The sequence below is a fragment of the Danio rerio genome, chromosome 21 (genome assembly GCF_049306965.1).
Source record: "Danio rerio strain Tuebingen ecotype United States chromosome 21, GRCz12tu, whole genome shotgun sequence".
Classification (NCBI taxonomy): domain Eukaryota; kingdom Metazoa; phylum Chordata; class Actinopteri; order Cypriniformes; family Danionidae; genus Danio; species Danio rerio.
Genome location: NC_133196.1, coordinates 12,738,146 through 12,753,933, shown reverse-complemented (window position 1 = coordinate 12,753,933; position 15,788 = coordinate 12,738,146). Strand labels below are relative to the sequence as shown.

The window sequence follows — 15,788 nt, the reverse complement described above, 5'->3', positions numbered from 1 at the left end:
TTTTAGATCCTCTGACGCTCTGTCAGTTGGGATGGGAATTGTCTTTAGATTATAATTGGTGGATTATCCAGTGATGTATGATTAGGTTTAAATCTGAGCTCTGGCTGGACCACTCAAGGTCATTTATAGGGTCCTTCACTCCTGCATTGTCTTGGCTGTGCACTCTGGGTGTTGTAGATGAATTCTCAGCCCAGTCTTAAGTTTCGAGCAGTCTTTATGCTCTAGTTAGCCCATGATTTGGCCCACCATCCCATCTGAAAAGAGAGTAAGAATGATGGGGAGGTGGTTGTGGCGAATACATTTCTAATTTAACGCAACCTTTTGTTTCTTTGTTTTTTCGTTAAATTACTACAAATTATGCTACAAGTCGAAATTTAATCATTCAATAAAAATGTTGTAAATGAATCAGACTTTTAAAATGTAAGATATCTGCGAACAAATCGAGGTAAACGCAGGAGCAGCTCGACTAGTGTTTTCCACAATGAACTCTGCTGTTATACTGTAAATGGGATTGTTTATGTTTTTACTGTTATACAGTCATTATTAAATATTACAAATTATACTGCATTAGTTACTATGATTTAAAGCCTTTTATTTATATCAGAATTATTAGCCTCCTTTTAAATAAAAAAAAAAACTTCCCAAATGGTGTTTTTCAGAGCAAGGAAATTTTCACAGGATGTCTGATAATATTATTTCTTCTGGAGAAAGTCTTTTGTTTTATTTCGGCTAGAATAAAAGCAGTTTTTCGTTTTTTTAAAACATCAATTTAAGGTCAAAATTATTAGCCTCTTTAAGCTATATATTTTTGATAGGCTACGGAACAAACTATCGTTATACAACAACCTGCCTAATTACCCTAACCTGCCTAGTTAACCTAATTAACTTAGTTAAGCCTTTAAATGTCCCTTTAAGCTGTATAGAAGTGTCTTGGAATATAATCAAATATTATTTACTATCATTATGACAAAGATAAAATAAATCAGTTATTAGAAATGAGTTATTAAAACTATTATGCTTAAAAATATGTTGAAAAAAATCTTCTTTCTGTTAAACAGAAAATGGGAAAAAAATAAACAGAGTGGCTTATAATTCGGGGGCTAATATGTCTGACTTCAACTGTATATACTAAATAAATATTTACACATTTATATATATCTTTATATGTATATTATATATTATATTTATATATTATATCTCTTGTATTATATATAAATCATAGCTGCTAACACTCCCGTTTTTCCCAGGAGTCTTCCATATTTCAGACCCATCTCCCGCCACCCTCCAGTTTTGTTATTTCTCCCGGAAAACTCCTGCAATTTCACCCCGCCCCCAGTCCTCAGCTTTTTGGTACAGTCTGTAAAACCCCCGGGTTGCCAACTTGGTATAATATCCAAATGCAGTGGCCGCCCAACCCCGGTTCATAGTACAGTTACTAACACCACACCACAATCTATCAACTGCGTTATTCTGACAAACAAAAATATTCTTGCATATATTTATGTACACAAAAACAAAGACAGTATACACAAATATATTTTATAAATATGAACTTATTTTATTTTGAACTAATGTATTTTGATTAATCATTTGACTGCACTACCATTTACATATATAAAGCATATGTTCCACAGATGAAACTAAAGGGCCGCTACATATAATCTGCAATCTCAGTTTCCATTTCATTGTCGCTCCCATCAGAGGGCTTGTACTCTTCATCATCATCGTCATCTTCATCTTCATCATCCTCTTCTCCGCTGCCAACATCTTTGGCTCTTCTTTTCACAGGCTTCTGTGTGGATGGACCTGCAAAGACAAAGCCTTGTGCTTTATTTTGCATTTAATATTCAGCAATGCACTGTGTTTTTGTTTGTGTTTTACCAGGGCGGTTGGCTTTGACGTATTGTTGGATCATTCCTGAGATGATGTTTCTGAGCTCATCGGCCGTGTGAGGAACACACCAGCCATCTCTCTCATCACACACTTCCTCTTTCCCATCATTCTTATGGATGAGATTCTGTATTCTGAACACAAGGACAAGAGAAGAGCTGTTAAGTTATGGAGGTGTAGGAAAAAATTGCCTAAAGGGGCTAATAATTTTGACCTTAAAATGGTGTTTAAAAAATTTAAAACTGCTTTGATTCTAGCCGAAATAAAACAAATAAGACTTTCTCCAGAAGAAAAAATATTATCAGACATACTGTGAAAATGTCCTAAATCTGTTAAACATCATTTGGTGAATATTTAAAAAAGAAAAAAAAAATCAAAAGGGGCTAATAATTCTGACTTCCACTTTACATTCTCACTGTTTTTTAACATCTATAGTTATATGTAGAGCACAAAGTTTAACCTCATTTTTGACATAAAAACGGCAACGTGTGCGGCATGACATCACTTTATTGCAGAGACACTATTGGTTAAATGGCGGAAAAGTAGAACATGGAAGCAGCTTGAAGCAGAAAGCGAGAGTATGTCTGCGGTCTGTAGGTACTATAAAGTTGATGACGACAACATTGCTATAGCAAACTGTGAGATGTAAACTTAGGATTGCCTGCCGGGTACTTTAAGTTGAGGGGCTCTTTGTTTTTATATTAGATTTTTAGGTAACACTATTTAGATGGTCCATTTGAGTATTAGTAGACTGTCTGCTTAATATCTGTTGATACACCTGCTAAACAGACTTAACTGACTATAAGAAACTTTAAAAGTACATTTCAACTTACACTAACCCCAACCTAACAGTCTACTTATAATCTAATGAGAATTAGTTGGCATGTAAATGAAATGTGACTTAAATTCAACAAACTGATCATCAAATAAAAGTGTGACCATATATAAATATATATATCTATAAATATATTTATATATATATATATATATATATTTACTGTTGCACTAAAATCCAAAAATGTAGGATTGATGTTATTTATTACTTGATTGTACAAGCTACTTCACAGAAGTGCTTCGTTTGTTGACAGAGTTGTTGAATGTTAAAATAAGACGATTTAAAAAATAAGGAATATCATCTTGTTTTTCTTCTTTTATTTATTATAGAAGTATCCGATCGGGTTTCGGTATCGGCAGTTACTCAAAATCAAATGACTCAGACTCGATGGCAAAAAAACCTGATCGGGACATTCCTTTCCTTTTACTTACTATAGTAATTCAAGTAAATTATGCATGCAACTTTCCAATATTCTAATGCAAACCTTAATTTTTATGTATTTTTTCCTAAATTTGGGTATGTGTTTAGTGTGTTATGCACAAATATGTTTTGTTAAATTTAGTTATGGAAGACAATGGAGTTAAAAGGCCTTCAGAAAAATAGATACATGTACCATAGTGTCACATATGCAAATATAGTAAAATACAGAAATTTCATTGGCTGCAGATAAGTTTTTCGCTTAGACTATTCGCTTAATATTCTTTCATACGTAAATGATGCATACATACACAAAATATAGTTTTGAAATATTTCCCAAATGATGATTAACAGAGCAAGGAATTTTTCACAGTATTTGCTCTGATATTTTGTTATCTTTTTTATTATTCATTTAATATATTGATATTTAATATAATATTATCTTTTTTTAAATTTATTTAAGCTAGTATAAAAGCAGTTTTTATTTTTTAAAACCATTTTAAGGTAAATATGATCAGCCCACTTAAGCAATATTTTTTTTGACTACAGAGCAAACCACTGTTATACAATGACTTGCCTCATTACCCTAACTTGCCTAATTAACATTAGTTAAGCCTTTAAGGTGTACTTTAAGCTGAATACTAGTATCTTGAAAAATATTTAGTAAAATATTATGTACTGTTTTCAGAAATCAGTAATTAAAACTACTATTTTTAGAAAAGTCTTTAAAAAATCTGCTTTCCGTTAAACAGAAAATGAGGAAAAATATACAGGGGAGCTAATAAATCAGGAGGGCTAATAATTCTGACTTCAACTGTATGTGATTTAATATATATATATATATATATATATATATATATATATATATATATATATATATATATATATATATATATATATATATATATATTGCTATTATTATGTTTATTTAAACTGTAAAATAAAAAGTAATCCAAAGTACTTGCTTTTCTACATCCAGATCACACAACTGGTAGAACATCTGTCGGTATGGAGGAAGCATTCCTTCCCGAAAGATGTAGATGGATTCCTTTAGAGAGTATAAACAAAACGAGTTTAAACATTAGTAGCTGATCAAGGAAAAACAAACACTTAAAGCAAAAATAAAACTTCAGAAAATACCTTAAGCATGTACTTTGCAGTGACAGGTCCTGAAGATGAAGTACTTTCCTGGGGGATGTCTGTCACACTAGCAGGTAGAGGAACTATAGAATTGTACAAAACAACAATACGCCACCATTAAAAGAAACAAAAAGCAGTTTAATACACCACTAGACTATACATTAAAGAGAATATTCAATTAAAGCAGCGTTTATTAAGATTTTAAACAATTTCAAAAATATTTAATCATTATTTACCATGACATATATCCATGTACAACTGGAGAAAATGTATTTTATACGTGCTTACTAAAAAATTTAAATTAATAAGTAATCATACCAAATCAATCACATTTTAAATAAGTTTAAAAAATCCTGCTGACAATAAAACCCAGTGGTTTAAAGGAGAGTGCTAACAGATAAAGATTTTAAAATGTCAGCTTACATTCAACTTAATGATTATTTAATTTGTTATTCCTATGTCATCAAAATATTATTGTTATAAATATGCCTGGCAAAGTTTATGGTATACACTACCTGACAAATGTCTTTTTGCCTGTCTAAGTTTTATGAACAACAAATAATAACTTGACTTTTAGTTGATTATTTGGTGTCAGAAGTGGCTTATATGAAAGGCAAAGGCCTCTAGATTACACTTATTTTACCAAAATATAATATAATAATACCTTGATTTTTAACTATTTAATTAGGACAGTAAGGTCTGACTTTGCTTAGACAAAAGTCTTGTCACTGAACAGAAATAAGGTAAAGTATAGAATATAAAGTCATGGTGCAGTGGAAAAAGAATTAATATTGTGTATGACTCCAATGAGCTTGGAGGACTGCATCCATACATCTCTGCAATGACTCAAATCACTTATTAATAAAGTCATCTGGAACGGCAAAGGAAGCATTCTTGTAGGACTCCCAGAGTTCATCAAGATTCTTTTGTATTCATCTTCAATGCCTCCTCCTTCATCTTACCCCAGACATGCTCAATAATGTTCATGCCTGGTGACTGGGTTGGCCAATCCTGGAGCACCTTGACCTTCTTTGCTTTCAGGAACTTTGATGTGGAGGCTCAAGTATGAGGAGCGCTATCCTGCTAAAGAATTTGCCCTCTCCTGTGGTTTATAATGTAATGCAGGGGTTCCCAAACTTTTTAGCCTGTGACCCCCAAAATTACAATGCCAGTGAATCGCGACCCCCAATATCCTCTAAGGTGGTTATAAATACAGAAACCTTGCATGATATGGCACACTAATAGACCCAAGTCTATTCTTCGTTTCATTTTTTTAATGTATGTCAGTGCTGTAAATGTGCCAGAAAGTTTAACCTGGTATTATAAAATCAATCTATTGCTGTGTCTTTAATATAATGTAATTACCTTAGAGGTCGCAATCCAATAGAACTAGTAACTATAAACTAGCTACTATAGTAACTATAAAGTATATAGTAACTATAAACAACGTGTTATAACGTTTTTCAGTAGGTTATGGATAAAATATGGCAATTATTATGGTTTAATAAAGGCAAGGCGACCCCCCTTCATTGTCCTGTGACCCCTCGGGGGGTCCCGACCCCCATTTTGAGAACCACTGATGTCATGGGCAGCACATATGTCTTGATACCTCAGGCTGTTGATGTTGCCATCCACTCTGCAGATCTCTTGCACGCCCCCACACTGAATGTAACCCCAAACCATGATTTTTCCTTCACCAAACTTGACTAATTTCAGTGAGAATCTTGGGTCCATGCAGTCCCCAATAGGTCTTCTGCAGTATTTGTGATGATTGGGATGCAGCTCAACAGAAGATTCATAAAAATAAAATAAAAAAATCGACCTTCTGCCACTTTTCCAAGTGATCAACTAGAAATCAAGTTAGTTATTATTTGTTGCTCTTACAACTTTGATCGACATCTTGCACATCTTTGGTAATGCACATCTTCTGTTACGCAAAATGAATTACCCACTAAATTAAAGCTGCTATGTTTTGCTTAGAACCATCACTACAAATTTAAAAAACATAAAAAAATGTAGCCAGCTTTGAATGATGTTGTGTATGCTTACATATTGCAACAATTAGAGCCGAAAGGGTACATGATTCTAAAAGTGAACTGAGGGGGCAGTGAGTGATTGTGAAAAACTAAATAAAAATAATATAACTCAGGGAACACAGTGTGCAATTGGTGTTGTCATACCTGCCCTGTTGAAAGTGGTTGGGCGGCTGTAATGATAAGCACTTCTCTTGGATTTCACTGGCATGTCATTGACACCAAATCCTACACAGAAAAATCACACATGTATAAATCATTGATTATACTCGCATATGGTGTCTAGGAATGTATGATAATTGTTGGGTTGTTACGAATGTGTTTGGGTCAATGGGGACGCTCACCATGCTTCATTCCATAGCGGATCCTGAAGTCTAAAACCTGGTAGATTTTAGCTCCTGGTATCTTTCGAGGATCATATCCAAACCTGACCCACAAACTCCTCCATGGGCCTGTTAACTACACACAAATATTAGGGCTTTTAATTTGACACAATTAATTTCTTATGAGGAAAAATTATATATTTTAATTTTTAATGCAGTTAGTGCACCCAGGCCCCCAGCACCCTGTGACGAACATGATGCTGGACAACTAAAAACTACATGATTGAGTAGTTTCTGCACTCGTGTTAAATCTCCTTGGGATAACCTTATTTTTTTATTTATCGTCCTTGTTTAAATATGATTTAATTGAATAAAATATATACAGTGCTCAGCATAATTGAGTACACCCCATTTCCTGGTAAATATAGGTCATATATTTTAGTGCATTTGAACAAAACAGATTTATTAAACATATATATTTATTTAAAAAATACTTTAGTCACAGAGCATCTTTAGAAATGGAAAGATAATACATTTAAATTCATGTAAAATATTTCTAAATAAATTACAAACTAGAACATTAACAGAATTGTACATATTTTTTGTTTCTTTTGATTTTTGCTAATTTTGAAATTGTTATTTAATATTTTTCTATAACGTATAATAATAATAATAATAAAGGTTCAAAAATTAGTAGCTCAAATTTATAAGTTATTTTGTTAGATAAGCTCCAGATTTGGCTTCAGTGCTGACTAAACTGCAGTTGCAATCAGAATTATTAAACCCTGTTATTTTTTTTTCCCAATTTATGATTTTTTTCAACACATTTATTATCATAATAGTTTTAATAACTCATTTCAAATAACTGATTTCTTTTACCTTTGCTCATATATGCTGAGTAGATGTAGTATTACTGTACTTTTCTGTAAGTGATTAGCTCTCGATCTTATCATTAAATATTTTTGTGTTTCATTGTAAATTTTTTATACACAAATAAGTTTTTAAAGACAATAGCTACATTTAATATTTTCCTGTCTGAAATTTTTTATTATTCAATTAAAAAAAAAAATAAGAAGAAAAATAATACTTTTCTTGAAGCTTATGATGACCGTTTTCTTAATGATTGAGGCTTTGTAAAGATCTTTCCCCTCTTTCTTCCTAGCTTTTTATTGTATTTATTGCATTATTTTAAATTTGATTTATAATATAACATTGAATATTATAAATTGTACTAATTGTACTAGAATCTAATGTAGTGATGTTTTATCCCTGTTATCTTTCTTGTACAAGCAATATTTTCTGCTATTGGGGTAAAAAGATTATTTTACAGTTTGCATGTTCTGCCCGTGTTTTCCTCCAGGTGCTCCGGTTTAGCCCACAAGTCCTATTACATGTGGTATAGGTGAATTGAATAAACTAAATTGACCTTATTGTAAGATTGGGTGTGTGAGATGCTAGAGTGTACGGGTGTTTCCCAGTACTGGGTTGCAGCTGGAAGGGCATTCACTGTGTAAAACATGCTGGAATAGTTGGCAGTTCATCCAGCTGTGGTGACCCCTAATAAATAAGGGACTAATCAGAAGGAAAAAGAATGAATAAATTATTGTTATTTCAAGTCTCCACGTAAATATTAATAAAAATCAATAACAAAACAATTGCATGGCATCACGGTGGTGCAGTGGGTAGCAGGTTCGTCTCACAGCAAGAAGGACGCTGGTTAGAGCCCCGGCTGGGCCAGTTGGCATTTCTGTGTTTGCATGTTCTCCCAGTGTTCGCGTGGGTTTCCTCCGGGTGCTCCGGTTTCCCCCATAAGTCCAAAGACATGCGCTATAGGTGAATTGAATACGCTAAATTGGCCATAGTGTGTGTGTGAATGAGTATGTTTAGCCATCTTTTGCGTAAAATATATGCTGGATAAGTTGGCGGTTCATTCTGCTGTGGCAACCCCTGATAAACAAGGGACTAAGCCAAAGGAAAATGAATGATGAATGAATTATTGTTATTTAACAATATAACAATGTTACACACTGACAAAAGCCCAATGATTGTTCATATAGACAAACAGAAACTCCAGTTTTAATATTACATTGTTGGTTAAACTAATGTTTCTACTACAACCCATTAAAAACAAATAGAGATGTAGTGATAGTGCTGCATAACAACTACCTATTGCTCTCTGTGCCTGAACCTGGGATAAGAGACTAATTCAACACACTGAAAAGACTCGAGATATGTTTATCACAAACATGTTTATAAAGTTTGCTTGTTTTTTATTCTTATCTACTCACCGCGTAGTATGCCACAAATGGCAGGAGGTGCTTCATTTTCTCAGGGTGGATGTCGATGTTGGCCTTGACAGCGTTGCGAGACCATATGGGTCTTTTCTCGAAAAGCTGCGGAGGCGAAATCAAATAATGATTATTTCCAAATGAAGCACAGGTGTTAGTGGGATAAGATAAGGACATTTTCCCATAACTTTAAACCACAACTTTCAAAGCTTTTTTAAGAGCATTTTTAGTTTTAACCCTTTACCCTGTTGACCGCCCACTCCCATGAAACAGTGACTACATATACTGTATAAACACCAGCATTTAGGTCACATTTTATCATGTCCGAAGTTCTATTTTTATGTTGTTGTTGTCATATGCTCAGCAAAACTGTATTTATTTTCATAAAAATAGACAATAAGAGCTATTTTAAAATATCACAATTTAAAGTAAATGTTTTATATTTTAAAACAGGTTAAAATGCTATTCATTTTTATCATGGCAAAGCTGAATTTTACATTAGCTATTAATCCAGTTAGTGACACATGATCCAACAGATACACTCACCGGCCACTTTATTAGGTACAACTGTCCTACTGCTCTTAACGCAAATTTCTAAACAGCCAGTCACATGGCAGCAACTCAATGCATGTAGGCATGTAGACAAAACGTCTGCTGCATTTCAAACCGAGCATCAGAATGGGGAAGAAAGGTGATTTAAGACTTGGAACGTGGCATGGCACAGGCTAACCAAAATTGGACAATAGAGGATTGGAGGATTGGTCCTGATGAGTCTTGATTTCTGCTGCGACGTTCGAAAGGTAGGGTCAGAATTTGGCATAAACAATATGGAAAGCATGGATACATCCTACCTCGTATCAACAGTTCAAGCTGTTCTTGGTGGTGTAATGGTGTGGGGAATATTTTCGTCTTACTTCGGGTCCATTAGTACCAATTAAGCATTGTGTCAATGCCACAGTCTACCTCAGTATTGTTGCTGACCATGTCCATCCCTTTATGACCACAGAGTACCCATCTTCTTCTGATCCAGCAGGATAATGCACCATATCATAAAGCACGAATATGAATATATCTTGAATATGAGAATGAGTTAACTGTACTCAAATAACCTCCACAGTCACCAGATCTCAATCCAATAGAGCACCTTTATGGCGTGGTGGAATGGGAGATTCACATCATGGATGTGCAGCCAACAAATCTGCAGCAACTGTGCGATGCTACCAAGTCAATATGGACCAAAATCTCTGAGGAATATTTCCAGTACCTAGTTGAATCAATGCGATTAAGAATTAAAGCAGCTCTGAAGACGAAAGGGGGTCCAACCTGGTACTAGTAAGGTGTACCTAATCAAGTGGCCGGTAAGTGTATATCATCACTTCTAATCGATTTAACATGCCTTTACTCTTAAATTACTAACCACACTTGACTAAAATGATAGTGACTATATTAATATATATATATATATATATATATATATATATATATATATATATATATATATATATATATATATATATATATATATATATATACACACCAGTTCCTGAAGGATATAGCAAGTCTGATAGTTCCTAAGGTACGAAAAGGTAAATTTTACACTTTTTTTTTTCCATAGCAAAACACTAGAATTTCATAGCAAAACAAATGATTTTAGAAAACCATCACAAAATCAGCAATTGTAGGCTGCAAATATATAAATAAAATGTCCCTGCAAAATCCTGGAGGCACTGATAAACTATAATCATTTTGCTATTACATTACACAGCAAAAAATGCTTTTCTTACTTAGATTTTATTGTCTGGTTTCTAGTCCAAATATCTAAAAAATCTTGTTTTTAACATTGTCTTGTTTTAAGAAATAATATGCCAAAATTAAGAGTTTTTCCTTAAAACAAGCAAAATAATCTGCCAATGGGGAAAGCAAAATAATCTTGTTTTTGCTTTCGACATAAGATTATTTTGCTTACCCCATTGGCAGATTATTTTTTCATTGTTTTAAGGAAAAACTCACTTAATTTTGGCATATTATTTCTTAAAACAAGACAATGTGTTTTGTTAGTCTAGAAAATGGTTCTTGATTTAAGAATTTTTAGATATTTGGACTCAAAACTAGATAACAAATCTAAGTAAGAAAAGCATTTTTTCCAGTGTAAAACCTGTAAATCCATCTCACAAACCTGTTTGATTTTCTTCTCTGCCTTTAAATCGTTAGGATGAACACAGAGCTTCCTCCAGGTGGTCACTGCAGCCTCCAGAGGTTCTGATGGTATGGTCTTGTCATCAAAGTTGACAAAAATGGCATTGTTTGGCCGGCGAGCCCGATTTGGGGCGATAATATGATCTTTCATGAGAGCGGATTGAAATGCAGTGTCCTTGCTGTTTTTGGGGAAGACAACAAATAATGTAATCAACTATCAAAAGCATCAAATCACGTGTATAATTATTTGCAATTACAACCTATGAACTCATTTAAGAATTCCCATTGTTGTCCAGCTTACTTGTGCATTACATCAGGCCGATAGAAGTAATCCACAGGCATGTCCAGACGAGAGAAAATAGGGGGAGGAATGAAAAGAGGCACAGGGTTGTCGTAGAATTCCTTTTTCTCTGGTTTGCGCAAAATGATCTTGTCGTACAGGGAGACCTGGTTGCCTTCTGGGTTGTTGTGAGATGCCAGATACTGAAAGTCAGCCATTCCTAAAGTGAGAAATGGAAAAAATCTATCATTGACGTTCGCATAGAAACCAATACTCCGATTTTAACATGATTAAGACATTACTCTAACTAAAAGTCTAGCATTTAAACAGTGATTTTTGATGACCTTAATCCGACTCAAGTCATAATTGACTTAAACAGAAATTGAATTAAGACGTGCAGTATTTCTGTTTAAGTTGCATTATTGAAGTGCAGTACAAACACCTCATTAAGGACCGAGCCCCAAAACGGTGCAGAGGCCCTATTGGAATTGCTTAATTTATTCTTCGTCTTCTCCAGAATGAATCGCGATTTTGAGGGTCTAAAACAAGGGTCACCAACCTTTTGGAAACTGAGAGCTACTTCTTGTGTACCGATTAGTGTGAAGGGCTACCAGTTATTAAATAACACATTTATCTTAATTCACTTTTAATTATATGTTATTATTTATAATTAATAATATCCATCTTTGTGAAGACATTGATCATGTTAATGATTTCTCACAGTAGTTGTCAACAATAATTTAACAAGTTAGATAAATATCAATATGCAACACTTAATTTGTCTGAAATTGTTCTTAAAGTTAATTTTTAATATCTAACTTAAAGTAATTTTCAAATTTACACCAATGCAAGTGTGAGAAAGATTTTTTTTTAAAGAATACCTATAAAAATATTAGATGCAGCTTACTCATATGTGGTGTTATGGTGAGCTATTTTATAAACATGCCCAAAAACTCACGAAACGTTGCACATGCCCCAGAAGTGACCAACATTTACGTTTGTTGTAGGTTTCAGATATAGGGGTGGCAAAATTACTCAACAGGGCCACCTATTGCTTTTTGACAGACTGACCCCCGAGCTACGATTCACGCACATGCACGAAAATTGGCACACACATCAAACATGCCAATACCTACAAAAATATCTCTTTGAGTGAAATCTCAAACCCAACAGGAAGTCTGATATTTTTAACTTCCTCCAACCAAACAACGCCGTTTTATTTTAACGAACTTCTAGGGATTTTATCTGATCAACACCAAAATTGACTCTTGTCATCTAAAGGCCTTGGCGATGTTAAATTGCGAAGATCTAGAGTTTTTGCTAAAGGGCGTGTGGCAGCCTCGCAAACTTTGACAATACGCCACGAAACAGGAAGTTGTTATAACTCAGACATACATTGTCTGATCTGCCTTAAAATTCACAAGTTTGATAACAGTCCTGACCAGAACACGTTTACATAACAATATCCAGTTACAGTTATAGCTCATAGTTTAGCTTATAACTCAGCCACACAATGTCCGGTCTGCCTGAAACTTCACAGGTTAGATGAGATTCCATTTCTGAAAGACATCTAAATGGCAATATTGAGACACAGTTATGACACCACCTGCTGACAGAAGGAAGTTTGAAATAAATCTGTGATTTTCTCAGGTTTTTTTTTTATATATATATAACGGCTTAAATTAATGTTGTCCGCTGTACTTTTTCATCCTTAAGCCACCGAGAGGCAGTGAGCCCGGATGCGAGGTCCCTTTCATCACTGCTTGCAGCTTTAATTCAAATTTTTACCGTCTTGTAGGATTTGCGCCGCATTTCGTGACAGTGTAGTGCATACACACACTATTCTCTGCACCTATCGAGTCATAGAGGGACCAAAGACACCCTCGTCGTGAAATGAGGAGGTTTTTTCTTTCCATTCGGCACCGGCATTATTCTTTCCATGTCAAAAAGACATGAAAGAAATGTTTAAAAATACAAATTAAACAACCGAAATTACATGAAACTCCAGAGGAAGCATTGGATAGCGCGGTGTTTATCAATATATGTGCAAAAAACGAGATCATAAAAGGAACATTTAAAAAGCAACTCATGTAAACACCTTGAATATATTATTTTCTTATTCAGGTTAAGGGAAATAATTAGATTACTGATGAACCTGCTTTGACACAAAAGCAGGTATTTAAAAAAAAATACCCCAGCGTTTAGTGGAGTTGTTCAAACAATGAAAGTCAATGGGGTTCAATATTGTTATGAACACAGTGATCTTCAAAATAACTTTTTTCATTGGGCTGATTATATTTAAAGGGGACGGTTCACTCAAAAATGAAAATTCTGCTATCCTTTAATCTCGCTTCACTCATTTCAAACATTTATAAGAATCTTTCTTCTGTTGAATACAAATGAAGATATTTGAAAAAGGTTGGGATACTTGTATTCATGGACATCCATGGTATTTGTTTTTATTCTACTATGAAAGTCAATGGTTACAGGTTTTAGCTTTCTTCAAAACACTTCATAAAGGTTTGGAACCACTTAAGGGTAAATAGCGAGTACATTTAAATTTTTGGGTAAACTATCACCTTAATATTCGTAAAAAAAAATGTATTGGAGAACTTTCCCTTTAAGACTGCATGAAATCAGAACTGAAAAGCAACAGTACAAACTATCCAGGTTAAAGAAAAAAAAAAAGTTCATCCAAACCATAAATGTGTGATGCAGCTTTAGTTTGCTCACACATTACTCTGCATCCTGTTTATTGTTTTTAATTTACACAAACTGTTTTGATTATCTTACATTTTCACCATGATATAAAGAAAAAAATAAAGTTAAGCTTAAATGCCCCTCAGTGTAATGATATTTTATATACCAAAACATCTTTCCAGACGTATTTAGAACAAGATTCATTTGATCACATATTAAAACGAAAACTGTATAAGGATCTCACAAATCTTTGCCACAATCCTTCAAACTACTAAAGATGTTTTTAATAAATAAATGCACTTATTATGATAATTTATTCATTTTATAGATCGTAATAAGTATGTAATTTCATTATGCTGAATGACTATGGAACATTATTTCACCCATATTTTGACATTTTGCTTTCACAAGTTATTTGAAACAGTAAAGTTTAACATGCTTTCTATGGTTAAAATGACGTTTGTAGATTAAATTAAACATCTCCTCTTTGAAACATTTCATCTTGCATGTTGTTTAAAATAAACACCCAATAAACGCTTTGGTTTTGGTAGAAATGTCTAAAATGTATTTCAAAGTGTATCTTTTTAAAATTAAAATGAACATTAAAACGAGTTATTTAAAATAAACATACTAGTAAATGAATGTGCACTTCAAACCTTGAAACTTATAGGTGGTTCCTATAAGTCCCACTATCTCCATGCTGATTTGGGTCTCTGCATTGTTCCCTTTGCGTGTCCTGCGGCGAACTCTGAGCAGCAGGTTGGTGGAGGAGTAGCGATTTCCATAAGCAGGATGACAGAACGGATCCCCCGGCCGAAAGCGGAGCTCAATTCTTTTTGTAGAGTCTGCATATGTCTGTCCAGAAACACCCCAGGTTAAGATACAATCCATTGTAACACTCAGGGTACACACACTTTATCATTCACTAGAATGTGTATACACCTCATTATGCATGTGCGCTGCGGGAGTCAGTCTGCGTGTGTGAGGAGAGGGAGAAAGGAGTGTGTGCGCTGCTCTTCCCCACAAAATGCTAAACTTTTACATATTGTTTAGTTTTATTTAGTTTTGTATTGTAATTTTTGTGACACTGAAGGAGGCTGACTATAAAGGTTTGAGTCTGAGATGCCATTTTCGCCTTGAAGGTCTTTTTTTTTATTGGCGCAAAGTGTCACAACACACTTTCAGCACAGAAGCATTTACAGTACTGTTCTTAAGATTTGTGTCAGTTTGTTTTTGTAAAACATTAGATGTACTTAATACCTCTAAAGTGAGATCAAAGACGTTTAATAAAAATATATGATATGTATATAAAACTTAATATTTAATTTTCAATCAAATACTGTTCTTTTATATCAATCAAAAAAAAAAAAAAGGTATAAACAGACTAACAGTTTTTAACTGTCTTTCAGATGAGACTCTCTGTGGTCATTAAAAAACCCAATGATGTCCTTTGAAAAAGAATAGGGGTTTAACACCGGCATCCTGGCCAAATTAACCCACTGGCCTCCGTCCATCATAGCCTCCTAACCATCCCCACGTCATAATTGGCTTTATCACTCAGTCTCCTCTCCACCGATCAGCTGGTGTGTGGTCTGCATTATACTGGATAGAGGTAAAGTTGGTTTTATATTCGCACATTCATTTATTTAGAAGTCTCTATATTGTTTACCATGTTACTTCCTGTTA

General features: G+C 34.0%; 1 protein-coding gene across 2 annotated transcripts in view; it reads right to left on the bottom strand.

The window, feature by feature from the left end:
* gtf3c5 (general transcription factor IIIC, polypeptide 5) overlaps positions 1 to 15,788 on the bottom strand; it is a 678,526-nt gene that overhangs the window by 661,154 nt on the left and 1,584 nt on the right. Inside the window, exons 2-11 of one of the 2 annotated variants that reach the window (XM_688483.10) lie at positions 14,759 to 14,957; positions 11,424 to 11,622; positions 11,103 to 11,301; positions 8,927 to 9,031; positions 6,660 to 6,774; positions 6,463 to 6,543; positions 4,283 to 4,365; positions 4,108 to 4,190; positions 1,882 to 2,024; positions 1,536 to 1,806 (exon numbers count right to left, since the gene is read on the bottom strand). In XM_688483.10, the coding sequence (XP_693575.4) occupies positions 1,652 to 1,806; positions 1,882 to 2,024; positions 4,108 to 4,190; positions 4,283 to 4,365; positions 6,463 to 6,543; positions 6,660 to 6,774; positions 8,927 to 9,031; positions 11,103 to 11,301; positions 11,424 to 11,622; positions 14,759 to 14,957 (1,362 nt within the window). In that variant the 3' untranslated portion in view covers positions 1,536 to 1,651. Of the gene's footprint in view, positions 1 to 1,535; positions 1,807 to 1,881; positions 2,025 to 4,107; positions 4,191 to 4,282; positions 4,366 to 6,462; positions 6,544 to 6,659; positions 6,775 to 7,517; positions 9,032 to 11,102; positions 11,302 to 11,423; positions 11,623 to 14,758; positions 14,958 to 15,788 lie in introns of those variants that run through there. The other variant, XR_012397180.1, reaches the window with a different exon arrangement.